At 41.2% G+C, this 27,774-nt stretch overlaps 1 protein-coding gene across 8 annotated transcripts in view; it reads left to right on the top strand.

Moving 5' to 3' along the window:
- Rere (arginine-glutamic acid dipeptide repeats) overlaps positions 1–27,774 on the top strand; it is a 353,454-nt gene that overhangs the window by 115,328 nt on the left and 210,352 nt on the right. For all 8 annotated transcript variants that reach the window (XM_085690231.2, XM_085690238.2, XM_085690234.2 and 5 more), the window contains exon 2: positions 8,281–8,746. In XM_085690231.2, coding sequence (XP_085546357.1) covers positions 8,425–8,746 — 322 coding nt within the window. In that variant the 5' untranslated portion in view covers positions 8,281–8,424. The remainder of the gene's footprint in view (positions 1–8,280; positions 8,747–27,774) is intronic.

The raw sequence follows: 27,774 nt of genomic DNA, 5'->3' as shown, positions 1-27,774 counted from the left end.
TTCTGTTGTTTTGAGACAGGATCTCTCTATGTAGTTCTGGTTGGCCTCCAATTCAGAGGTCTGCTTGCCTGCTGCCTTCCAAGTGCTGGGATTAAAGGCATACACCACCACACCTGGCTCATTTTGTTCTTAAATGAGAATGCTAAAACAGTTTCTAACATTTATTTTTGTTATACTTAATTATGTATAGGTGTATGTTTGTGTCTGTATTTGAATATGAATGCAGGTACCTGTAGAGGCATCAGATCTCCTGTAGTGAGAGAGTTACAGGTGGGTGCGAGCAGTCTGAAATGTTTGCTGGGAACCAAACTCTGGCTAGGTTTTCTCTAAGGATAGTGTGCACTTGAAACTGCTGAACCATCTCTCTAGGCCCACCCTGTATTAGTTTGATGCTTCCAGTGTGCATTCTGCTCTCTCTTTTTAAACATAAGAACTCCTTCTGCTTCTCTTGCCATGGTTGCCATTAAGGGAAGCTGTTTAATTGGATACCCTTTAAATTATTAAAGTTCTCTCGCCTACAGTGCTGTTCTGGTTGCTTCTTGGTGTTTATGGCTTCGACAGCTCAAGTACTGCTTCAGTTATTCCCAAGGCAATCTTATAATGGCCTCTTTATAGATCCCATTTATGTGAGAGAGTGAGAAGGAAGAAATATTTATTCATCCCTTGTCTTCATGTGCCAGGAGAGAATCAGGAGTTGAAAATAAGTACCTTAAGGAACGTCCAGCTTGAAGGTGAAACGAAAGTTAATAAATGTGAGATTCCAGTTGAGTAAAGTGTTGTGAAGAAATTAAACCTTAAAATTCTGGACAGTCCATCATATTGTGAGTTAGTTCCTATTGATCTATAAGCTAAAGGACAGGATGGGGCAAGGCAACAGAACGAAGAGCTTAGGAGGCTAAGTTGGTGTATCTTCAAAGGTGTACAGAGGCATGGCTGTGTACTCCAGGGCTCAAATATGAATGTCAATGTGCAGAAGAGATGTAAGACGAAGCCAGGAAAAGACAGAAATCCTATAGAATATGCTGCAGCTATCGTGTGTTTTTTCAACTAGGGATACTGACATATTGAAGGTAGGATCAACTTGATGTTATTAGCTCTTTAAAAAGGAGACCCCGGCTATAGTGTAGAAAAGAATTATAGCCTGATTGTGCTATAATTGTGGTGGTGCACACCTTTAATCCTAGCCCTTGGGAGGTAGAGGCAGGTGGATCTCTGAGTTTGAGGCCAGCCTGGTCTACAGAGAGAGTTCCAGGACTGGCTCCAAAGCTACACACAAAAAAATCTTGTTTCAAAACAACAAAACAAAAACAAGCTCTCCACCCCCACCCCTCCAAAAAAGTACAGTGGGATCTGAAGGGCTGGATTTGAAGAAACCCACCAGGAAAGCCATGCTAGTTGCTTAAATGAAATAGATGAGAGAAATTTATAAGTTAGTGACAGAATTTATTGATGTTAGCATTTGAGGATGAAGGAAATGCATTAAAGACATCAGCTTGTATTACTAGTTGGCATGGGCAAAGGTCAGGGGTAGACTGTCCTGGAGAGGTTGGTTGTCTGGGGCCAGCATGTTGGCTTAGTTTGGGTGTGTTTAGGAAAGACATTGAGAGGAGATGGTCTAAATGCTCAGTGAACAGTTGAAGGAGCAGCTGGGTACACAGGCAGAAAGACTTTGTGGGTCCCCTGAGTGACCAGGAATCTAAGGGAAAAGAGACTTCCCAGAAGGCACTGGTGATATTCCTGTCAGCTGGTGTTACAGAGAGTTAGTAGACAGAAAGGAGGAAAAGTCTCCTGTGGATTTGAGGAGAGCAATCCTTTAGAGGGATTTGTGTTACAGTATCCATATGTCATGGTAGACTTTGCAGTTACTGGAAGAGTTGATACAAGTCAGTCACCAGTAACAACAGTGAGATTTGTGGAAAGTCATTTCATGGGCGGAATGGTTCAGCACGAGAGGCTGGATTTTGAAAGAGCCTTGTAGGAATACTGGATTTGGAGGGCCCAAGACTGTGGGTGAGTAGAAGTTAGGCTATGGGCAGGGGAGGACTATTCATCGAAGTGGCTTCCAGGGACAGGACAGTGTTTTGAATCAGCCAGAGCCCACCATAGAGGGTGGAGGTAGGAGCAGGCAGATAGAGATGAGGCTGGAGAAATGGAGGAGCAGTTAGGACTTGCTGGGTTTTGTAATATTTGAAAGGGAATGGTGCAAATGGGATTGTGCACTTTAGACAGGGTCAGTTGTGGAGCGAGAGATAGCTCATCATTTGAGAGCAGTCACTGCTGTTAGAACCTGAGCTAACACGTGTGCACATATAACTATACAAAGATACGTACATATAATTAAAATTACAAAATACCCAGTCAATTGCATGATGCATGAATTGCATTTCAGTTACATTACTCTTTGGTAGACTGTGAAAAACATTGACCAGAGAGGCCACCCCAGTCCACCACCAAACAAACCGTTTTTGTAGTTCCAGAGAGAATAGTGAGAGCAGGTGTTGGAGCAGTAAGTTACAGAGATACACAGAATGTGTTTGGTAAACCACAGAACCTGAGAATGCCTTTTGTGTGGTTGAACATACGAGAAATACAGATGATGATGATGATGATGATGATGATGATTATTATTAGTAGTAGTAGTGTGTGTGCGTGTGTGTGCGTGTGGTTGAACGAGAAAGAATTAGATTTCTCTGAGTGCATTTGGTGTCCTTTGGAAACTGGCTTGAGCAACTGGGATGATTAAAGCTCAGGGACTGAACTTGGAAGCATCAGGCTTTCTTGCATAAGTAAATACGTGATTCAAGAGAAAATATTTTTGTTTTTTACTTCTTTATGTGGTTAACTTTTATTATTTTGTGCTTTAAGTTTTTCATGTTTTATTGAGGTTGATTCTCCTAGCCCCCATTGGTGTATTTTTCTATTCAGTCCTATCCTGTACCCCACTCTTTTGCAAAAACAAACCTTACACTGGAGTTGATATTTTATATTTTCCTGTTTAAAATACTGTAGATGTTAGTTCAGAACAGAAACCAAGCCTCTTTCTCTGTGAAATACTTTCTGTCAGAATGCATAGCCCTCACTGCACCAGAGGTGGTGTGTGTCTGTGTGTCTTTGTGTTTGTGTCTGCACTCATAGGCTGTAGGAGGGAGGGCATTACATGCCGCGCCCTCCCTCCCCCCTTTTTAAATCACCTTTAACCTTAGTTCCTTTGAGATGGGATCTCTCAGTGAGCCTGATGTGAGGTTTCTGGCCAGAAAGCCTCGCCAGTCAGCTTCCTTCCACATGGAAGTTACAGGTGTGTATAGCCACAACTGGAGGTGTATATGGTTGGTGAGGATTTGAACTCAGGTTTTCATGCTTGCTTCACAAGTGCTCTTACCCAATTGAGCCTTGATATTCTTTCTTTCTTTTTTACTTTTTTTTTGTTTTGTTTTGTTTTGTTTTGTTTTTTAAGACAGGGCTTCTCTGTATTTTTGAAGCCTTTCCTGGAACTAGTTCTTGTAGACCAGGCTGGCCTTGAACTCACAGAGATCTGCCTGCCTCTGCCTCCCGAGTACTGGGATTAAAGGTGTGCGCGGCCTGCCACCACCACCCAACTAGCCTTGGTTTTCTTAAATGACCCTGGACCCTGAACACAGCAGGAATTCTGGCACTGAGAATTTGTACTGAGAAGCAGGGTGAGGTGTTGCCTGTGCTTTGTGCTGTGTAGGCTGAAGTAGCAGAGTGGTTTGTGTCATTGGCTAAGTCCTAGACTTTGATTAGGATAAAGCCAGACTCAGTCTGCTGACTAAATTTTGTTGTTGATCAGAAAACTACAGAGAAAAGAATTGACTATTTGCTGAATCTTAAGAGAGCTGATTTGGGAAGTGTGTTACGTTTTATATGTCCAACACTCAGGCCTGAGAAAGAAGTGTTTCTGTGAAGCTGGCATTTCTGTCAAAATGTTTTCATTCACTTCCTCGATGACCTCCTTTAGTTTCATGCTTTATTAACCAAATTGAAACACGAATTTCTTTTTTTAAAAGATCTATTTATTTTTTATTTTATGTGTATGCATCTTTTACCTGTATGTATGTCTGTATACCATTTATGTATTGCCTGTCGAGGTCAGAAGAGGGAGTTGTAGCCCCTGAACTGGAGTTCCAGGACATTGTGAACTAGAATCCTTGTATGTGTGTCTTGTCCCCCCACAGTGCTTAGGTTGAACAACAGAACCATGTGCTCTCCCACTGTGCTGGAAGATCTCAGACAACTGTAGCTTCACTTATCAGCTGTTGAGGCCGGATTCCTTATATTGTTGTGACTTCGTTGTCACTGCTAGTGTGTCATCACATCCTGTTTACTTTTATTTTAAAAACACCTGGAAAGCTGGCCTAGTCGTACACAAGTAAGCAAAATCATAGAAACAGATGTGAAAAGCCCAGAGAAGTCAGACATTTTCCATTTTCTACCACTATCATCTTGGCCATCCTATCTACCATGGCGAACTGCAGCCAGAAAGCCTCCTCCCTCACCAGACTTTGTGCAATCAGCCCTTGTTACTTCTTCAGGTTTTTCTTTTTTTGTGTGAGGAGGGTTTGTTGGTGGTTTTGTTTGTTTGTTTATTGTTTTGAGACAGGGTTTCATTGTATAGCTCTGGCGGGCCTGGAACTCACTATGTAGATAGATCAGTCTCAAACTCACAGAGGTTTGCCTACCTCTGCCTCTCATATGCATGGATCAAAGGTGTGCACCACCACTCCTGACATGATCTCTTTTTTTAAATTTTGTTTTTTTAAATTGCTTATTTGTTTGCATGTCTTCCCTCTTAGAAGAGGGTGTCAGGTTCTTTACAGCCTGCAGTTGCAGGCAATTGTGAGACATCTGATATGGATGCTGGGAACTCAACTCGGGTACATTGGAAGAGCAGCCAGCACTCTTTTTTGTCTTTGTTTTGTTTTGTTTTGTTTTGAGGCAGGGGTTTTCTATGTACCCTTGGCTGTCCTGGAACTCACTCTGTAGACCAGGCTAGCCTTGAACTCACAAAGACCACCTGCCTCTTCCTCCCTAGTACTGGAATTAATGGCATGTGGCACTATCACCGGGCCAAACAGCACTGTTAACCACTAATTTATCTCTTCAGTCCTGGCCAGTGTGATCATTGTTTCTTTGCTATTCATACCCCTAATGAAACACCAGCTAGGATCAGCTAGAGTCAGTTCATGTGTGAGTGACAACCAACCTTTTTACAAGGCCTCTAAGTCCTCTAATGTCTATCAGGACCAACCCTCCCTGACTCTCCCTGACCCTGCCTGCCCCAAACTCTCTAAACTTGTTTCCAGTCCCTCTTCTCTTGTTCTTTCAGTCTGCTCCACCTCTTGAATATTGAATGTGCCTGGGTCAGCTGTTTATACACACTTGCCCTTCCTCTCAGTCCTAGTGCCTTTGTGGCTTCTTCCCTCACTGTACCATTGCTTTCGTCTCAGGAGGTCATCCTAGATAGACTGTGTTCTTCATTCGCAGCCTTCCTGATTCTCATCACTTTCCTACTTAAAATTGTTGAACGTGTACATATTTGTGGTCTCTCTGCTTCTGGAACATAATTTCTACCCTGGGAGAGATGCTTGTGTTTGCTGTTTCCCAGCCTCCCAAGTGGTAGAGCACAGGGGACATACTATGAATAGATAACACCTGTGATTCCAAGTTGTGTTCTATATTAGATTTTGTTTTTAATACAGGTTATGCTGTCACCTGCTTCACTTGAGCAGTTGATTAGCACATACATTTATGGCATTCCTGCTGGAGAAAAACACTGGTTTAAACGTTCACTTATTTGTTCTGGAGGGAGAGGCAGTATGTGGGTGTATTTCCTGAAGCTATGTGAATTAGTGGGTCAGAGTCAGGTAGGAAAGATTGGCTCCTTTGAAAATGGAGAGGACTGGCAGTGCAGGCAACACTGCCCTGCTGCAGGTGCTTCAGATTTTGCCTTTGCTCTCTTTGGCAGTGTGGCCTTGCAGAAATGATCTCTGCTTTATCGAGTGTGAGGTGGGTAGAGCTACTTGGTCTGATATGGTTTACTGAGCTGATGAAAGAATTTGATGACTGGTATGCCTTGTGAGTCTCACATGGCTTGCTTGGTGGAGAAACAGAGCCACAGGTTTCTTTATGCATTTTCAGATGCTAATACTACGGCCTACAGGGACTTGGGCATAGCAGATGATTCGTCTATGCAAAACTTATATGAGCACTAGAATACTTTTCTTTTTCTTAAAATAAGCTTAAAATTGAAATTCTCTCTGAACATTTACTGTATGGAAAGAAGTAATCTAGGTTTGTGTTACAACATACTTTGAGTCTCCTGACTTGTATGGTCAGTGCTATTACTCCTTCCTCAGTCACCTCTCAGAGATGGTTACATTTTTATTTTCCTGAATTCCTGAGGGTATTTGACATACTGATAGAGAGGGCTTTTCTGGTGTATCATATTTGAGAGAGATGTGTGTAATTTTTATGATTTTGGCATGACTGAAGAAAATTTTCTCAGCATCTGAAGCATATAATTGCAAACTGTTTTATCTGTTGTTGGCTAAGTAAACAGAACCAATCTTTTGTTTGTTTGCATATGTTGTTTCCTATTTGGCCCCGGTAGTGCAGGATGCAAATGATTCTTAGTCTTATCACTTGTCTCCTTTGTTGCAGCTGCTGTGTGGAGGGCAGTGATCTGAGCTCTCCCCTCAAATTTCTAGTCCCAAACACCTGGCACCTAGACAATATTTAATAACAGTTGTTTCTCAAATGAAATGAGATTTTGGGGAACACAGATGATTGTGGAAAATAGATTAATGATTATTAGGTTTTCCAAAGCTGACTTGTACAACCTCTTTCCGTTGGTAGAAAACTTTTTAAGATTTGTGTTGAGTTGAAGTTTAAAATTCATTCTTTTCATTGTAGACTCTTACATCTTAGAGTTTTGTGGGTGAGGGGTTGTGGTTATTTCTGGAGAAGCTCATTAAGGGGACTGTTGATAGTAGGAATTTTTGAAGAGTGTAAAAACCACCTAATAGTCCTTAAAGTTGGAGCTTGGAATTTGCTAGTTTTGTTTTGACAGGCGTAATAAAGCTTTTCTTTCTCTATTTTTTAAATCTCCTGGAACATAGCTAGAATGGTTGACTGAGAAGATGTGTGAATTATAACTAAGATAATTAAGGCTCTCGATTTTGCAATTGTCAAGAAGTTACTGCTTTATTCTTGAATGGAGCTTTGGAAATCTGGAGATGGAGCAGTCCTTAGAAGGCGGTGCACTGAGTGGCTCCTGCAATGGTTCCCATTCCTATGCAATTTGTTGTCTTACACAGAAGTAATTTGCACCGCAGGTTCTTTCCTTTTAAATTTTGGGTTGAAGTTAATTTTTTTCAGTTCTTCCCATTATATGTTGCTGAGTCATACTATACTTTTTCCTTAAAAAAGATAAAAACAATGAGTGTATAATAAATTTAGTTTATGCCCACCATTGAGCTGGCACGACTCGTGTGTGTGTGTGTGTGTGTGAGAAATTGTATTTCTCTGGTTTTGCATTTCCATGATGGCATGTAAGATGTTTTTATATTGAAAGCATGAATAGTGGTTTCTTTGGGGGGGGGGAAAAGATTTAATGGCAGCTCACAACTGCCTATAACTCCAGCTCCTGGGAATTCAATACCCTCTTCTTATCACTGTGGGTTCCTTCATGTGTGTGATGCACATAAACTCATGCAGGCACAGACAAACATATAACAGTAGATAAATAAATGAAAAAAAGACTTTTGTTTTTATTTTAGGTCTAGCAGCATTTTCTTCATCTTTGTATGTACACCAGTTTCATTCAGTGCTTTTGGAGACCAGAAGGGAGCATTGGATGCCCTGGAACTGAACTGGAACAAAGCTCTGGTCCTCTGGCAGAACAGCAAGTGCTCCTAACTGCTGAACTTTCTCTCCAGCTCCTTTTTTTTTTTTGTGCTGGGTTTTGTGTGTGTGTGTGTGTGTGTGTGTGTGTGTGTGTGTGTGTGTGTGTGTGTGTCTCCCCTGTCCTGGAACTCACTCTGTAGAACAGGCTGGCCTGGAACTCTCAGAGATCCACCTGCCTCTGCCTCCTAAGTGCGGGGATTACAGGTGTGCCCCACCACTGCCATGCCCAGCTCCAGTTTTTAAATAAAGCAGCATGTTATTTTAGGAAAGAAATAAGAGGAAAGAAATAAAAAGCTAAGCATTTGAGCTTCAAAGAAAAACCAATTTGACACCCTCCCTTTCTTTTCTCTCTCCTAGCATTTTTGAACCGTTGGGGTTGTTGGAGTGGTTGGATTTTCCCTGGAATTGAGTGAGAAATTCAGAAGACTGAAGCCCAGGCTTACTGTCTACCTTTCACGGAGGCCTAGCCGTGAGAGGACAGAAGAAGGCACGTGGCGAATCATGACAGCTGACAAAGACAAAGACAAAGACAAAGAGAAGGATCGGGACCGGGATCGGGACCGAGAGAGAGAGAAAAGAGACAAAGCAAGAGAGAGTGAGAATGCCAGGCCTCGAAGGAGCTGTACTTTGGAAGGAGGAGCCAAAAACTATGCTGAGAGTGATCACAGCGAGGATGAAGACAATGACAACAGTGCCACCACGGAGGAGTCCACGAAGAAGAACAAGAAGAAACCACCCAAGAAAAAGTCCCGGTATGAAAGGACAGACACTGGGGAGATAACATCTTACATCACCGAGGATGATGTCGTCTACAGACCAGGAGGTAAGAGAGCATGGACGTCTGCACAGGGCTGGGGAGAGTAATGATCTCGGCCTCCTTTATTGTCTAAGAAGACCTGGAGTCCAGAAGAGTAGACAGTAGCTGAGGTAGCAAAGTCAGTGAGCATGGAGCTTTTGGAGTCTGTTTGCCAGCTTTGTGCTTGTGTGTTCCTGGCCCTGTCTGATTGTGTGTTTCTGGATGACCTTGCTTCCTCGTGATGTTTGCTGGTTCACTCAGTTTTTTTTGTTTTGTTTTTTATTCATCTTCAGCTATAAATTAGGCTGGCAGAAGGAATACATGCATAGCAGAGACAGGTAAACCTTATGATTCTGGGGAACAGGATATCTGTGTTGAAGTAGAATTGACCAGCAACTGGAGAGGTTTTTGGTTTTTTGGTTTTTGAGACAGGGTCTCACTACTTAGCCTGGCTGTCCCGTAACTCACTGTAAAACAGCTACTTTCAAATCTCTGCCTCCCAAGTGGCATGCTCTACCACTAACGGCATGCTCTACCACTGCCCGGCTGGAAAAAGATTTTTTAAGTGGCCTTCAGAGCAAGATTTCTCACTCCCAGATAAACCTTTACCAAGGCAGTGAGTGACCTAACCAGTCAGTGACAGCAATGAATTTCACGTGTTTGGTATTCCTTGCAGTGGATGTTATCTTGTCGTCAGTGCATTGAAGGGTATGAGGGAACCAGACCCAGTGTGGAGATGAGAGGCTTTGAAGAAATGCAGAATCCACAGATACCAGCATTCATTGAGTGAATCACCATGAATTTGACTGGTCTTTTGAGAAACCTACCAACCAACTAGAGAGGCACCCCTGCCCCTTCTTACAGAAGTGAATAAAACTATCATTGATCATTTTATTCGAATTATTTGCGCTGCTAATCCATGACAAGAATTTCATGGGAGGCATAATCAATATATTGGAATCTTACCCAGTTTGAAGTTTTTCCAACACTGGGACTAAAGGATACACTATGTCATTAACCTAGCACAGTCATTTCACTGAGAAGAACTGAGTTTCTGAATTCATTTGTATAAAGTTCCACATTGGGCTGGAGAGATGGCTCAGTGGTTAAGAGCATTGCCTGCTCTTCCAAAGATCCTGAGTTCAATTCCTAGCAACCACATGGTGGCTCACAACCATCTGTAGTGAGGTCTGGTGCCCTCTTCTGGCCAGCAGACATACATATAAACAGAATATTGCATGCACAATAAATAAATAGATAGATAGATAAATATTTAAGTATTTAAAAAATAATAAAGTTCCACATTTTGGGGAGCCATGTAGGAGTTGGTTTGGGGTTTTTCAAAAATAATTAGTATTAGACAAACTCATGTTTGCAACTATACTCTATGCGCTATACTTTCCTTGGTTGACAGTTTAGTAGAGGGGTGTACAATATGAAATTGTTCATGATGGGGCACTTAGAGGACTTGAAGTTCTGCCAGGAGCATTTGTCCCATGCAGGTTCCAGTGTTGTGCATGCTTCTCTTTGATTCAGATTCAATACTGGACCACAGGGATGTCTCATTGCTGAATCTTCCAGACCATTACCATTTTGCTCACTGAGGGCCTCTTTAACTTAGGGTGGGGTGTGCGTCTCTGTGTGTGTTTTCTTGCTGTCTTTTTGCTTTGGTGTGGTTTTTCTTTAAGATACAAGGTCTGGTAAGCATAGGTTGACTTGGAAAGCTCTCTGTCGCCAGCCCAGTAGTCTTAAACCTGTGATTTCTTGTCTTCTCCTGGAAGCGGGGACTACAGATGTGCCTCCTAGTGCTAGGCCGCCCATGTCATTGTAAATTATGAGAAAGCATTAACATGTGTTGTTAGAGTTGATTATAGCTCACAGATAGAACTTGTATTGTTCTCCATCTCTGGAAACAACAGTGTAGTGTGGTGATGGGAATGCAGTGTTGGAGTCATTGCCAGCTGCATTGTCCAGTGTCAGATGCCAGCCCTGCTCGTCACACATAATATGGAATCTCCCTTTTGTGTCACTAGGGACATTCCAGTATGTTAGGAGTCAGGTGCTAATGGGAAATGCTGCTCAGACTGTCATCTCTTGAGAGGTGGGTAATTAGTTAACTCTGCGAAGTCCTACAGCCAAGAAAACCTCTTTGACATTGAACAGCTCCTCTGTCTCTGCTATTGATGGACTGTGACAGTCTGTGCTGCCTGCTGCCACCTCCCTAAGGATGCTAACGTTGAGGAAATGTGTTTGTCAAATGGTGGCCATCTTTACAGCTTGATGGAAAGTTCTCCTTGATACTCTCAAAGAAATGTGGGAGAAGATTGTTCAGGCTCCTTTACAAAATGGCTGGTTCTTCTAAAGTACTTTGGCAGCTGTTGTTTATACCCCTCCCACAAGTGCCTGCATCTGTGGATGCTCAGGTCACCTGTCCTTTTCTTTTTTGCACAATGCTGAAGATTGGGCACAAGGTCTCACACATGCTAAGCAAGCGTTCTACTGCTGATCTGTATCCCCAGACCCTCCAGTCTCTTGTATAAAAATCTGTAGCGTCGCATGTGACCTGTGCATACCATCTCATACTCTGCAGTTATTGGTTGATCACTCCAGATTCTTAGTGTTATAGAAACGCTGTTCTGTCTTTGTGCTGTCAATGTATAATGACTAACACAGTTCTTTTTCTCTAGTGATTTTCTTTTTTCTTTCTTTCTTTTTTTTTTTTTCTCGAGACAGCTTCTCTGTGTAGCCCTGGGTGTCCTGGAATTTGATCTATAGACCAGACTGGCCTCCAACTCAGAGATTCACCTGCCTCTGCCCTCCCAAGTGCTGGGATTAAAGGTGTGCTGGACCACCATACACTGTTTTTAGTTATTTTTGATTTGTAGTTGGAGTCACAGATGCAGAATTAGTTAAGGTACAGAGCTGACTCGAGTACCCAAATGATTTGGAGATTTGCGCTCTACTGGGCACCCTTTGGTAAAGTGCCTGCCTTTCATCTGCTTAGTGCTTCCTGTTGAGTGGTCTGGAAGCTAATATTTAAAGCTAAATGACTTGGCTGCCTTTCCCAAATAACTTGTGAGTTGGAGTTTGTTAAATATTGACCATTCTTCAGGTTCGTTTTAAAAATTGAAAAGTCAAGAGTAGTTTTCTATGACTAGATTCCAAAATGGACATTCACACCTCTCTCTCTTACTCTCTCTCTCACACACCACACACACACACACACACACACACACACACACACACACACACACACACACACACACGGGGCTCCTGCCCCTGCCTTTTCTTCCCGGTGTCTTGATGTTTCTGTGTCTGTTCTGTGTTGTCTTTGTAGAGGGTATTGAACTTGGGGTCTTTTACTCTACCACTGAGCTACAGTCTGATCTTCTATTTAAAAGTGTAGTTTCAAATCCAGTCTCTACTGAGTCCCTCAGCAAGACTTGAATTTGTGACTATCCTGCTTCAATCTCTTGAGCAGTTGGGTTGTGGGGCATGTGCTATACATGTCTGTCCTTTTCTCCTTTCTTATTTTTGAATACAGTCTTATGTGGTCCAGCCTGACTTTGAATCATTTCTGTGTGGCTAAGAATGATTTTTCATCCTCTTGTCTTCATTTCCCGAGCATTGGAAATATAGGCATAGTGTCTGGCTTCTTAGTTGACTCTCAGACATTTAGGACCTTTAGAGAATGTTACAAGAGAGGTCTTCAGGGATTGGTAGTTTTGGACAGATCTTTAAATTGATTGTAATAGTGGAAAAATCTGAATTTAGGTATATCTCAAGTGGTATAAGGTTAGAGCCCTGTAGCCAGGTGGTGGTGGCACACTCCTTTAATCCCAACACTTGGGAAACACAGGCTGGAGAATCTCTGTGAGTTCCAGTTTAGCCAGGGCTACATAGTCAGACCTTGTCTCAAGACAACCAACCAGCATAAGAGTGAGTCCTGCAGTGGTTCTTTGAGGAGAGGCTGCTGTGTCCCTGGCCCCAAGAGCCAGTTCTCTACTCAGAAGGGGATCCGGTGTCGCTTAGAACTTGTCAGGATCTAAGTCTGTGTCTTGCTTATGTAAAAGAATATTCATCAGATAAAAATGATGACTTTTATCTATGACGGTAAATGAAATAAGAAAAACTGCCATTTAAAGTTATTAGAATTAGAAGGAGAAATGTCGGAAAATTTGAAACTAGCTGTCCTTTTGATTTCATAAAGGAAAGATCACTGAGTCAAGTGACTGCCTCTTCTCAGTTGCTCAGTTCTTAAAAAGTGCTGGTCTTGAGGTCCCCAAACTGAGGACTGAATCAGTGTCAGTTTATTTGATGAAATTTTTAGGTGATTTAAATTCGTATTAAGTTTTAAGAATCACTGATCTGAGCCTGTATTTCCCATCCTTTCTTCAGTTAATGTTTTAGTAGTAAATGAATTTATCTTGAGAGCCAAAAAGGATCAGCATCTCAGTGTGTTTGTTATTTGCATGGAGCTGAGTAGGATTTCAGCTGAGCCAAAGCAGAACAAAATGGACCCCATCCCCATATGGCCTAGGCTCACTAGGCTCCCTTCAAGCTTGTAATGACTGGACTCCACCTGCAGCATGCTGGAATTTCCAGTGTTTAAGGGGGAAAGCGACAGAGATGAATCTTTTTTTTTTTTTTTTAAAAGAGGGCAGAAAGGTATCATTTCCTGTCTTGAAACTTGGTTTTGTTTTTTTAAAGTTTTATGTTTACTTTTAATTTTCTGGGTATGAGTGTTTTACCTGCATATATGTACTTGTACTAGGTGAGTGTAGTGCCCAGAGAGACCATAAAAGGAAGTCAGATCACCTGGAATTGGAGCTATAGATAGCTGTGAGCTGTCAAGTGAGTGCTAGGAGCAAACCTGGGAGTCCTCTGCAAGAGCAGCGAGCCATTGCTCCAATGTCCTTGCTGGGGATTTGAAGTGAACTATAATATAAAAAGAGTTTAGGAAAAGCAGATAGGCCCTACAGGTACTGCGCCTGGTCTGTGACAGACAGCATCCAATTGTAGCAGAACGAGGTTGAATTTGCCTAGAGTGTAATTGGACTGAGATCTCCTGAAGTTATGTATAATCCTTTGCCCCTTTGCTTAGTGAACAACTGTTTGAACTCCTAAGCTCCAGAGGTTCAGCTTTTGCTGGCTCAGTTAATTGTTAAATGCTCCCTTTATTGTAATCATACATTTATACCCTGCTTTGTGGTAGCTGAGGAAATTGCTGGAAGACTTGTTTAATCTCTCATACACTCTCAGTTTTGTAGGGGAAAAAAAATCTTTTTCATAGGAAACAGTTTTGATTTGGAGTGGCATAGTATTTGAGTTGAATATGTAATTTAAATTGAAATGCTGGAATTTGGCTCTGCTCTTGATGGAGATTGGCTTGAATTTGGTATTGACCCATGTGTTTGTCTTCTTTCCAGATACTGTCTTCTATTTATTCTGACAGCTCTACCAGCTGAGAAAATTAGACTTTACAAAATTAAAAATGCTATCTGGAATAGTGTGTTTATTATGTTTGTTGAGTTTCTTAAAATGTACATGGATAATGTTTTATTTTTTTTTGAGGATTTAAATATTCCATAGCAAATGCTTTTGTGAATAAATTTTACCTTGTAGATACTTAAATATCCTAAGTGCTGGAAACATTTTTTTTAAAAAGGCTATTTCTACTTCTTTTCTACATTTTAATATAAATTTTCTAGTGAATTTTTAAGAAATTAATAATTTTTTTTAGTAGACAGTTTTACTATCAAAAGACCATTGAAATTAAGTTAGTTACTTGTCTCTTCTGAGTGAGTTTTAAATACATGAAAATTATTAGACATCTGAAGTCACTTCACTAAGTATATCATTTCATGTGTATTAAAAACCTACTCTTTGTATCTTTATCATTTCATAATTGAAAATATTCCCAATCTAATTAGCATAATATAGGTTATATATGATAGATCTTCCATAACTGTTCATTTCACCCTACATTTAAATTCCCCTTAAATCTCCACATTTCTCTATTTACTCGCCATTTCAAGGATTAACTTTTTAGTAATGCAGTATGGTAGCTGGCTCAGTAGGCAGAGTGCCCAAGGCGTGTGCACACTTTTCTGTGTGTGCTGGAGCCTGCTGCGGGTATGGTTCTGTGTGCGGGGCAGACGTTCGTGTTTTCAGATGGAGTGTTAGTGTTTCACTAGATTAACTGAGACTGATGAAGTTTAAAAGATAAAAGGGAGGATGGTGGTGTTAATCATGGCTTATTATGAGGAAATTGAGTATATAACACAAATTTAAAGTATATTGCTTTTTATAATTTTCAATTTTTAACATTAAAATTTTAATTTGTGTTTTGTTTAGTAATGCTACAGGTACCTGCTAGCTCTCAGGCTTACAGCCATTACTACATGGTGTTTGATTTCAGATTTTATATGACCCTTTATCCCAGCGTGCTGGGATTGTAGGCATTAGTGTACTACAGAGTTCCCATGTTGACCATGGGGATGTTAGTACTGCTGTATATAATTATAATTCTTCTCTTTTTTTTATGGAAGGGATATGCCAATTGAAAAAAGGTATTCCCAGTATTTTACATAATCAGTGGTCTGTAGTACAAAAACATGTTTACCGTTTAGAATTTTTCATCCGAGAGTCATTCTGTCATGTCAAGACTTGGAAATTATGCTTTAATCTTCATGGAAATTTGTGCCTTCCGTTTTGACTTCACAGTGGAGAGCTGGTTTCTGGCTGGAAAACCAAAATCAGGCTGTCTTTTGTGACTACAAATGAGTGATTTTAATGCTGGCAGCAGCTATACGAAAAAATAAAGATATTTGGTGACTTGAAGTGTTTAATCTTTTTAAAAATTAATCTTAGCATTTGGGATAGGACCAGACAGAACAAGTCTAATTTGTAGACCCCCATCAGCTTCTTTATGAGTTTGTCTGTTTACTCTGAGCTGTTGTGTTCTGAGTTGTGAAGATTTGGGTTCTGGCTCCCTCACCAGTGTTGTTTACCCAGTTCTCTGTGGTGGTTAGACAGCTCCTTTTTGATGTTCCTTCCCTGAGGTCACCGCAGCTGGTTTTCTTTGGTTGCACGTTTGCTTTCATTTGTTTGGTTGGTTTGCTTGCTTTCTGTCTCTTCTGATTATTTCCCTGCCTGGTTCCTTTGCAGTGAACAAACAGTACATTTTCAATAAAGAAAACTGGAAAATTCAGATAAGCATAAGTTTAAAATTGAAGCTACTATTAACATTGTTGTGTGGTTACTTCCCATGGTGTGCACATGTAAAAGTGTCTGGCTGCAGTTTCCTAATGTGCGTTTGATTTTTAAAGAGTGTCTCACTCTGTCGCCCAGGCAGGCCTTGACTCAATAAGCCAAACACAGCTTGTTTTAGGCTTCATCTGCTATTGTTGCTGGGGATTATAACCTTACATGTTGCTAACCAAAGAGACTGAATAGATGGCAAGGGATCAAACCTGGGTAGGAGAAAAATGTGCCATTATTTTCATTCATTCGTTACATTTCTCATGACAGTCACTTAGTGCTTTAATTTTGATGACAAACAGTAAGCCATGGGGACATTAGCACAAACCAATGCTCTCATGTTACATCGTAGGGGACATGCCCAAAGTGATGTTGACATTCACTGTTACTTTGAAATTATGGGTGTTCTTAAGGAAATAACAGCTAGTAAAATGTCTTGTCCTTTCTCTCTCTCTCTCTCTGTCTCTGTCTCTGTCTCTCTCTTTCCTTTTCTTTTTTTTTGATGTAGTTTTCTGAGACAAGGTTTCGCTGTAGCTTTGGAGCCTGTCTTGGAACTCACTTTGTAGACCAGGCTGGCTTCAAACTCAAAAAGACCTGCCTGCCTCTGCCTCCCAAGTGCTAGGGTTAAAGGTGTACAAACACCACTGCTTGGCCCTAGTAAAATTTCTTAATGAATCAACTAGAAAGTATGTGTATTATACAACTGTTTTCTTGCATTATGATAAGCAACTCAATACACAAGGTTTTTTTTGCATTTTATTTTATTTTCAGTTTTGAGTCAGGGTCTTATTCTGTAGTCCTGAATGGGCTTAAGCTCATGGTAACCCTTCCCTATCAGCCTTTGAGCCACCATATTTGATTTTTCTTTCATTAAAATTCTGATTGCAATTTTATTTTAATTTTAGGAGAGAGGTATTCCTATAGTGTGAGCAGAGACTGCATTAATTACACCATTGTTATCAATTACACCATTGTTAGACTGATGGTTCAGGCATATTCCTAGATAGTTCTTGCATCTTATATTAGCCCATTTCTATTAATCTTACTGGTAAGTAAGTGTGGCTTACTGGTAAGGTTCTGGCCTCTTCCATTGGCAGCTCCATGGCATCTCTCTGACTCTGCTTTCTTTCTTCCTCTATCTCTGCTTGGATTTCCCAGTTAGCTTGATTCTGCCCTGCAATAGACCAAAGCAGCTTCTTTATTAACCAATGGCAATAAAACATATTCACAGCATACAGAGAGGAATCCTAGTTCATTATAGTACCCAGGCCTTCCCTTCAGTTCCTGAGTAGCTGGAATATAGTCAATTTGAACTTTTTTCCATTTGACTACTCCCCCACCCCCTTTCCCTATTTTGATTTTTCAAGACAGGGTTTCTCATCAGTAGCTATGGCTATGGAGCCAGTCCTGGAACTCTCTCTGTAGACCAGGCTGACCTTGAACTCTCAGAGATCCACCTGCCTCTGCCTCTTGAGTGCTGGTGTTAAAGGCATGCACTACCGCCCGGCCAGTATGTGTGTGTGTGTGTGTGTGTGTGTGTGTGTGTGTGTGTGTGTGTGTGTATTTGTATTTCAAATGTCCTTTCTAGGAGAATCATATGTTTCTAGATTTCTCTTAAACTCAAAAAGTTGAGGATGTTTTCCCAAAACCAGTGTTCTAGTTGCTGTTCATTACTGTAATTTAAACATTATGTCCTACTTAATAGCAATTTTAAAATATTTGAGTAAAGCACTGAAGAGGCTGGATTTTCTCTCAGGAGTTGTCAGTTAGTTGTGTCTTTAGTTACTCCACTGTGTGACTGCGGTTCTCTTTGGCATCTGAGATTCCCTCTTATATATTGACTTTTAAGCTCCTTGGAAGGATAGAAGAGCAGACTTCCCTTTCCAAGACTCTGTTCCCAGTAATTATTACAGTATATAGGTCAGTTTATAGTCTGTGGCCTGAGCTTAGCCTTATGAGCAACCCAGCTATGTGGGGACTGGGAAGGGCCCTATACCCAGCTAAGCACCACATCCCTGTTATTGAGGGAAGAGAAGAATGAGCTTCGGGGTTCAGTAGCAGTCTGCTGCAGAGTCTGAAAACAAGAATGGCTGAATTTCTAGGACGTAACCAGTTTCCCCCCATTTCTGGTTCCTATATTAAATTGTAAACTTATCAAGGAAAACACTTTAATTTCTTTTTCTTTTTTCTGAGACAGTTTCATGTAGCCCAGGCTGGCCTTTGAACTCTTTCTGAGGCTGAGGACGACTGAACTTCTGAGCCTCCTCTGCGTCCTGAATGCTGGGATTACTGGCATGTCCCACCACGTTAGGTTTTATGTGGTGCTGGGGATCATACTCATCTTTATGCCCGGGAGGCAGGCACTCTACCAGCTGAGCTACATTTCTGTTTTTATTCATCCCATTTTTCAGCCCTTACAGGAAGAGTGTAATTGTTCTCAAGTTTATGATTCTGTTTGTAACTGACTTCTTATATTCAGTTTTAATGTTTACTTTCATTGTATTTTATGTACATTGGTGTTTTGCCTGCAACTATGTCGGTGTGGGGGTGTTGGATCCCCTGGAACAGGAGTTACAGTTGTGAGATGCCACGTGGGTGCTGGGAATTGAACCTGGGTCTTCTGGAAGAGCAGGCAGTGCTCTCAACCACTGAGCTGTAGGTGGACTTTTTCATCAGGACTGCAGGCTTCCCAGTAACCACACAGAGACTTAGTATTAATTTTAAATCCTTTCCCGGAAGCTTAGGCTTGTAACTAAATAGCTCTTACAACTTAACCTATATTTTTTATCTACACTCTGCCTCTTGGTAGAACCCTTTTTTAGCTCAGCATGTTCATCACTTGCTTCTTTTGCATCTTCTCATGATCCCTTGATTTTGCCCTTCTTCTTCCCAGTGGCCTCTGCTCTGAAAATCCTGTCTTGCTATTGGCCAGTCAGATTTTTATTAACAATGTGAGCAGCACAACATACAGAAGGAATATTCCACAGCACTGAGCCATCTCTCCAGCTCTTAATGTTTACTCCCCCCCATTTTTGGGGGGCAGGGCCTCACTGTACTCCAGGCCAGCCTGAAATTCACTAGATAGTATAGGTTAGCCTTGAACTCACAGTAATTCTTCTGCCTCTGCCTTGAGTATTGGTATTAGAGGTGTGAGGCAGCACAAGTGTTCAGGGCTTTAATAGTTTAATCTTTTTTAAAAAATATTTATTTATTATATATACAATACTCTATTTGTGTGTATGCCTGCAGGCCAGAAGAGAGTACCAGACTTTATTACAGATGGTTGTGAGCCACCATGTGGTTGCTGGGAATTGAACTCATGACTTTTGGAAGAGCAGGCAATGCTCTTAACCGCTGAGCCATCTCTCCATCCCTAAAAATGTGATCTTGATAAGACTTGCCTGTTACCTGCTTTAAAGCTTTGTTTAAAATGGAGACATCTTAAATTTTTCTCTTAATTCAGATTTATTCAGTTTTAGCAGATGTTCAAAACATGGCTTTTCTGAGGTTCAGATTACAAAAAGAACATGCCAAAGCAACACTCTCATTAAGTGTCGTATTGACCCAGAGCAGCTGCACGCCTTCATTGAAGAGTTTTGAATATAGTTTTGGCAGGGAGAGGAGGCTGCAAGAACATTCAGTGGCTCAAACAGTAAATGAAATCTCTAATCTCTTAGGATTCAAGAGCATTTAGATATTTCATTACTTTGACTTTTCTCAAATCTCTGCTAATTTATATTTTTTGTGAAGATTCATTTATTTATTCCACATACAATGTTCTTTCTGCATGTATACGACTGCAAGCCAGAAGTGGGCACCAGATCTCATTAAAGGTGGTTCTAAGCCACCATGTGGTTGCTGGGAATTGAACTCAGGACCCCTGGAAGAGCAGCCAGTGCTCTTAACCACTTGAGCCATCTCTCCAGCACCGCTAATTTAGATTATTAAAGTGTCATGTAGATAACAGATTAGCATATAAGATAGCGCCTGCTGTCTTATAGTTTAGCTTGAGTATGTTGTGTATGTTACAGAACTATGTTACTGCATGTGACATCCCAAGGAGACTGAGAATGAAAGTTATTTATGTGTAATATTTTCTTCATATACTTCAGAATACTTGAAATGTATGGTGGGCTGAAGATACTCTTTGGAAGCCTGAGGTCTCAGTATTTGTTCAGTTATGTAAAAATGACTAGTTTTTAAACTACTCTTAAATGCCTGTGTATAGTACTTGGCTCAGAAAGAAAAACAGAAATAACAAAACCACACAACAACTATAGGTGGAAACAGCATTGCTGTAAGGGAACAAGAGAGAGGTTTAGAGTTGGGGGACAGACGTCATTGCTCTTAGAACTTAATATAAATTACAGCAAATGATTAAAGTGGAAGTCCAGTGCAAGTGTAGTGGGCTTTAGAGAATGATTTCAGCGTCGGCTGGGCTATCAATAGCACCTTTATAATCAGATCATAAAATAAGAGTACCTACAGTCTTTGTGTGTGATGTTTAAAAGGTTTTGTTTTTAAGAAGTATGATAGAGGAGGATATAAAGATAGGCAAAATTCTTACTTTCCACCCACATTTTCTGGGGGAGAAATTCAGTTGTTTTAATAAAGCATCATGTTAGCAATGGGCTTTCAACAAACTGTCACAGCCTGAAGGTGGGTAGAAGCAGATTGTAGTCTTGGATGCTGGAATTTGGTCAGGCTTGTGTGGTAGGAAGGACAGACACCTCTGTTGGGAGCAACAGCAGGAGCACTGGTCTAGCAGGGCAGGGCTGATGGTGCAGCAGCTGAGATTCCAGCCAGCCCAGTGTAAACATCTGTGCTTTTATTTTGTTCCTGTTTTTTTTTTCTTTTTCTTTCTTTTTGAGAGACGGTTTCTTTGAACATGACCCTGACTGATAGAAACTTTCTCTGTAGTCCAGTCTCAGTCTCACAGAGATCTGTCTGCCTCTGCCTCTGCCTCTTGGGTACTGGGGTTGAAAGTGTCTGCCACCATGCCTCTGCTTTTTTGTGAACTACACTTCATCGTTCTCTGATGCATGTGGGCAGCAAATCGTGGATGTTGATCTGATACATGTCTTTCACACAGATATGAGGATGCTTAGGAGAAAGACCAATCATTCAAGAAAGGGCCTTGAGCTGGGTGGTGGTGGTGTATGCCTTTAATTCGCAGTATTCGGAGGCAGAGGCAGGAGGATTTTTGTGAGTTAGAGGCCAGCCTGGTCTACAGAGTGAGTTCTAGGAAATCTAGGGCTGTTACACAGAGAAACCCTATCTCGAAAAGCCAAAGAAATGGAAAAGAAAGAAAACAAGAAAGAAAGGGCACTTGTGGTTATCTGAGCCAAGTGTTTTGTTTATGTCTAAATCTATGACATACTCCACTTCTAATGAATTTCATCTAATCTTGGCATGTGATTAATTGAAATGTATAAGAAAATTACCCAGTAGCAGACAAAAGGATAGGCAGAAAAATTTCACTTTCAATTTTGCTAGCTTGATACAGTGTAATGATAATGTCTGTTTGTGTGTTCTGACAGCAAGATTTCTATTTCCATGCCTTTGATTTATAGTTAATTTAAGGTTGTGGAGTGTTAGAGGCAAATATTAAATGGAATGGAATATTTTGTTTATTTATTGTATAAGGAACCACAGTGTAGGTGCTTAAAAAGTACAGAAGAGGGGCAGGAGTGATGACTAAGTGGTTAAGAGCATTAACTGCTCTTTCAGAGGACCCAGGTTCAATTTCCAGCACCCACATGTTAGCTTGCAGCTGTCTAACTGCAGCTCCAGGGATCTGACACTCTCACACAGAAATATATGCAAGCAAAACATTAATGCACATAAAAATAAATGAATCATTTTAAAAATAAATCATTTTTAAAAGTATAAAAGAATAATTGGTCTGGGAAATTTTGTAGTTTGATTTTTTTGAACTATGAAACAGTTGCTTTTACAAAATTGGGAACTGCAGATTACAATTAACTGTCATTAATTCTGTTGAATAGAAATATGTTCCATTTGCTGTACAATCAGGAGGCAGGCTTGAATGAGTATAAATAGATGAAATCTAAATTGTACTGACAGTCCATTAAATAGTAGCAGAAAACCTGGAAAGAAAATGGATTCACTATGATACTAGCTTATAATAAAATCATTTGCCAAATAAGAGTGATAGCGCTGGCACTGAGTTCCCCTGTGTCTTTCCAGGGAGCACTACAAAATTGCTTTGAAGCACTTTGTGCAAGGCTGGGGTTCCCCTGACGTTACTTTGTGGAGAGCAGCTAGCAGCCTCGCTTGAAATCTGCCTTGCAGGGTGACACCAGCCGATCAGCAAAGCAGTTTGTTGTCAGCTGTGTAGGGAGAGAAGAGTCCTCTTACAGGCTTGCCTGTCACTGGTCATTTTCCTGTGAACTCTGGCCATAGCACTACTGCACTGGTTCCTAAGTGGACATGATTTTACTTGGTTCCACCTTTGTGTGTGTGTGTTTTGGGGATGAATCCTAGAATCTGGTATGTTCTAGATAAACATTCTATGACTGAGCTGTGTATCCAGCAACCCCCTCTCTGGTTCCACTATACTCCATACTGGTTTCAAAGTTGTGATCCTCCTGTCTCAACTTGCCAAGTTATCTGATTATAAGCATGTGCCACCACACCTAGCCCATGGTTCACTTTCAGTCCTTGAGTTAAAGATGTGTCAATGTTTCTATTAGTAAATCAAACATGTCCAGCTTAATAGTCATTTTAATATCAGAATTTGACTTGTTTTATGTGTGTAGTAAGGCATTAGATATTAGGGACAGCTTTTGGGAATTGTTTCTCTCCTTCCAATTTGGGTTCTGGGCATTGAAGTTAATTCGCCAGGCTTACATGGGCAGTGCTTGTACCTGCTGAGCCATCTCACCTGGCCCTGTAGAACAGATTTTTTTCCCACCTTTAGTGTTTTATTTTTGTGTGAGCCATTGAACTGGGATAGGACAGTCAGGTACAGTGTACTGCAACATGTGGGCATGGACACCCAGGGCCTCATGTGCTGTGACTCCTGCTTCTCTAGCTAAGTGGGCTGCTGGACCTGTGGTCCCTGCAGTGGTGCTGCAGATAGAACCCAGAGCTTCATGGACTCTTGCGTGCCAGGCAGGTGTTCTACCGCTAAGCCCTCAGATCCATTCCCAATTTAAAAATAAACTTTCTTAGATTAAATGTCTTTTTTAAATGATACAAATGCTGTAAAATACAAAATACTCCAAAACAGTAATAAATTCTGAAAAATGACTTAACTGGAGTTTGGAAGTTGAATTGGTCAGAATCATTTCATAGTAAGAGTTCACGACAAGTTGTAAGGAACATTTTTATAGTAAGTTATAGAGATGAGAACTTACATTGCTCTTTGCTTTGCTAATGCAAGTATTAAGCCATAGTTAGTATTTAGGATGTCAGTATGGTATGCTTTCTACTGCTTTTCCTTGTTTTACCCAGTTTCACACCCAGTTAGTGTATGACTGATGTGGGAAGGAGCTGCAGCTATTCCAAAACACAGCAGTACTTCCTGAACTGAGTGGTAGCTGTCTAGGGTCAGCCTTTAAACATGGGGGTAGGGGGAGGGAGGAAGAAGACTGTGTATTTGTTCGCTCGTATTTAGAGGCCAGAGGACAACTTTGGGTGCCACACCTCAGGCAATGTTCATTTTGTTTTTTTGAAATAGGGTTTCTCATTTGTCTTCAAGTAGGCTAGGTTGACTGAGACCATTTTCAAGGTGCTGGATTTCAAGAATTCTTCACTGTGCCTTGGTTTTTACAAGGTAATTAAATTCTGGCTCTTGTGTTTGCCAGGCAAGCACTTTACCAACTGAGCTATCTCCCCAGCCCAGTCTTAGAGATATTGATGTACTGGAAAATTTCCTGACATCTACAAAAGAGACATGTCTAAATTTGAAAACAGTTTCTTTAGTTTGTGGTATTCTTCTTTGCCATTTCTTCCCACCATGCTCTTCTGTGTTTAGATAAGAGCCCATGCAAGCTTTGTAGCTTTAGTTAGAACTGATAGACATTTCAGCATATGGATTCAGTTATTATAAAGTTTGAAGAGGATGGAGGCAGATTTATTCTACCTGGGACATTTTTCTACTGAGTTTATACTTTTCAAGATGATACCCTCAGATTTGGTAACAGTTGACAGAATCAAATCAAAAGCTAAGGGGCAGGGAGGGAAAGTGTCCTTTCTCCCTTTGAAGCTCTCCACTGTTCCCAGACATTGTTAGTATCTCTTGTCTAGCAGAAAGGTGAAAGGCAGCCGCTCCCCACTTGCCATTTTGTGAAGTAATGTTTCATCTTTCTTTTTAGTGTTCTGGGAGGGTCTCTTGTGACTCCTGTCTTCATGTCTTCCTTCATTTGCTTCTCATAGACGCTCTGGGCGTCTGCTCTGTAGACTGCTGATCACGTTAAGGTGAGAGTGAATAGTGTGGCTGCCGTTGGCTGTGTTGAGGATGGTAATGGTAGAGATGAGACTGTTTGCTAGAGGCCCACAGTCTGCCAGTGCTTCTGGAATGGATTCCTGGCACCTGGATTTTAGTGCTGATTCTAAGAAGCCTAGCTCCAGGTTCAGAAGAGACATTGTCTCAAGGTGGAGCTCCTCTGGCATTCACACCACATATGTAGGCAGGCATGACTTTATACAGGTGCATATTACACACACACACACACACACACACACACACACACACACACACACACTTTTTCCACATTGGAATTGGCAGACCTTTGCATTAACTAGAGGGATACTTGTGAACTTAATTTTGCAACATTTTACCAACGGTTACCTTTTTGGATGGTTTGAATGTCAGGGATAGAGGAATAGCATGGAGGAGAAATGAAAGAACAGAGAAGTCTGAAGGTCAGCTTCCCATGTTCACTGCTGGGCTACCCAGCTGTGCCTCTGCAAATCTCTTTGTGAGAAAGGCTTTGTTCACATGGAAAGGGTTTCTTTTTGAAATTCTATTAGAGTGGCAGTGCTGTTCTTTGCAAGGGGACTAGAGAGCATTTCAAGGATTAATAGAGGAAACACAGTGATGGGGGAATTCTTTATGGGGCAGAGCGGTGGCTGAACATGGTCCGCACATTGTGACTGCAGCTTTAATGCCAGGGCTCCCAGATCTGCTTACTAAATTAGGGGGTGAAGTAGGTGTCCACTCTGCTTGGTGAGGAGACTGTCAGGAAAATGCTGATAGGTGCTTTGTGTTTCACGATGACAGACTGCCTGATGTGGCAGGCTATGATTTTTACCCTTGAGGAACTTGCTTCACTGCTCTATTTACATAAACCTGCTGATTTGCTGAGGGTTGAAAAGGCAGAGGCTTTTCTTTGCCTGGAGAATTTGCCTTCACATTTGGCTGACTTCCTCCCTCCCCTCAGCGAGGGCTCTGTTTGCAGATGGCAGCATTGATTCTTAGACACAAAGCTATGTCGAGGTTATGAGAAACAGCCAGGAATATCCCTGTTCAGTATCATCTTCCAAATCATGGGTTTTAGTGCTCCTGTTCACAAGCATTTGAAGTGACACCATGCGCAGAGGCTCAGTGTTAAGAGTGTAAGACTCAGAACATATTCTGATCTCATTCTCAGACATCCCTGCTAAAATAAAGCATTGGTTATCACGTGTTGTGCAGAATAGTTGATGGTGATGGAAATAGCCTCATTCATTTTTTTCTGGCCATTTCAGGCATGCTGATTTTAAGATTAAAACAATGTGTATTTGCTCCACAGCAACTGTTGACTCAATCTGGTAAACGCCTGCTTTCCTGTGGGTGATTTTGAAAACGTGCATTGTGCGTTTAAAGAACTGCTGTCTGCTCCGCCCTTTAGAGCTGCTGCTTCCAAAGAAGTGCTTTACCATTTAAAACAAAAGGTGTCTGCAGTGATCATTGTGTTGTCAGTCTGCAGATCATCAGTTCAGCTGACTAACGTGAGCCTTACAACCAGCTTCAGATAAGCCGTGCAGTAGTAAGATGCATGACAGTCTTGCCAAATCATTTTGGCTTTAGAAGATTACTGGACACACATTGCGGCTGCGCTCTGACATTGTTCTTAACTTTGCCGTTTCAAATGAACTGCTTTGGAACTGGGAATGTCAAGCATGGATAAGGCCCTAGGTTACATCCCCAGCACTGCAGAAACAAACAGAGACAGATCTACAAATAAAATAAATGATTTTATGCTAGCTATAAACATTTATAGAAACCATTTTAAATAAGCCGATTGGTTAATGAGATCAGAGAGAAAATACTTCTAATGACTATTTGGCCTCAATTTAACCTTTTTGGGGGCTGGGGCAAGGTTCTCACCTTAAGGGCAATAAAAGGAAAAATATTTCCTGTGAGGCTTGAATTCCAAATTATTTCCTAGAGTGTATTTTCTTAAAACAGATCATCCTGTTTTATAGGAAGAAAAAGTTTACTGCAGTAATGTTTTATATTTTATTTAAAACATGCATTAGCCAAAACTGATCGAGGCAGTACATTTTCCTCTCCCTGGTTGATAAATTTACACAGCTTGAAAAAATATTTAGCTCATACGACTCAAGATCTTCTCGATGATTTACTATTCTTTATATCAAAGGAATCTGTTTTGTCACCTACTTTTATAGTGACCTTATCTGCCCTTTCATGCATGTTTAAAATTTTGAGATTTTTGACACAACCATAGGTTTTACAGATACCAACTTTGTACATTGAAATCATTATGTAAATTCACAGCTTGGAATCAGTTTGAATTGCCATGGTAATTGTTTAAATAAAAAAAGATAGCTTGTATGTAGGGAAAAGGCATTAATTAATAAGTAAGTGTGATAATTCCACAGGTCCAGGTTTCAGGTTTTTCCCTCGAGTGGCAGCCTTTCCCTCAGGCAGCCTTCTTGAGTCATGTCCAGTGAGATAAGAAACTGCTGTGTTGTCAGCAGCTGCCATTCGCCCCCAGTGCCTATTCCCTTAGCACTGATACCTTGGTGTGTTTATAGATGAACATTTTCTTAAGTTTAGCTGTATCATAATGCAGGTTCCTTCCTTCCTCCCTCCCTCCCTCCCTCCCTCCCTCCCTCCCTCCCTCCCTCCCTCCCTCCCTCCTTCCTTCCTTCCTTCCTTCCTTCCTTTTTTGGTTTTTCAAGACAGGATTTCTCTGTAGCTTTTGGAGCCTGTCCTGGAACTAGCTTTTGTAGACCATGTTGGCCTCAAACTCACAGAGATATGTCTTCCTCTACCTCCCAGGTGCTGGGATTAAAGGTGTGGACCACCACCACCGCCCAGCTTCTTTCTCTAAAAAGCTGGCGGGGGGGGGGGGGGGCGGCGGCGGCGCTGTGGGAGTTAGTTATTGAAACAGGATTTCATGTGGGGCTGACTAGTTTTGGACTCACTGTGTAGTCCATGACTGGCCTTGAACTCGTGATCCGATCCCCCCCCCCCCCCCCCCGCCTTCTATCTAGTGCTGTAATGATGCGCACCACACCTGACAGTGGAAATTTTTTAGTGTATGAGTTCATGGTGGTTTATCTTCCAGAGTGAGAGGGTTTATGTTAAAAGTGACTCTGTTAATTATAAAAAGATATACAAAGCCTTTCTCTGTTAAAACCATCAGACTTTTAGCTAGGCCTCATTGTCCAACACCTTTTACTTAATTGAGGTTTGTCTGATTTTGAGCACACCAATGGCAGTCATCCTAGGTGGACACAGAGATTGCTGTTGTACTATTTTCAGAGCTCTGGAGATGATGGCGATGTGGGCAATCTGACTGCCAACTAATGGA

The sequence above is a fragment of the Myodes glareolus genome, chromosome 6 (assembly GCF_982192425.1).
Source record: "Myodes glareolus chromosome 6, mMyoGla1.1, whole genome shotgun sequence".
In the NCBI taxonomy this organism is placed as follows: Eukaryota; Metazoa; Chordata; class Mammalia; order Rodentia; family Cricetidae; genus Myodes; species Myodes glareolus.
This window is presented reverse-complemented; position numbering and strand designations above follow the sequence as displayed.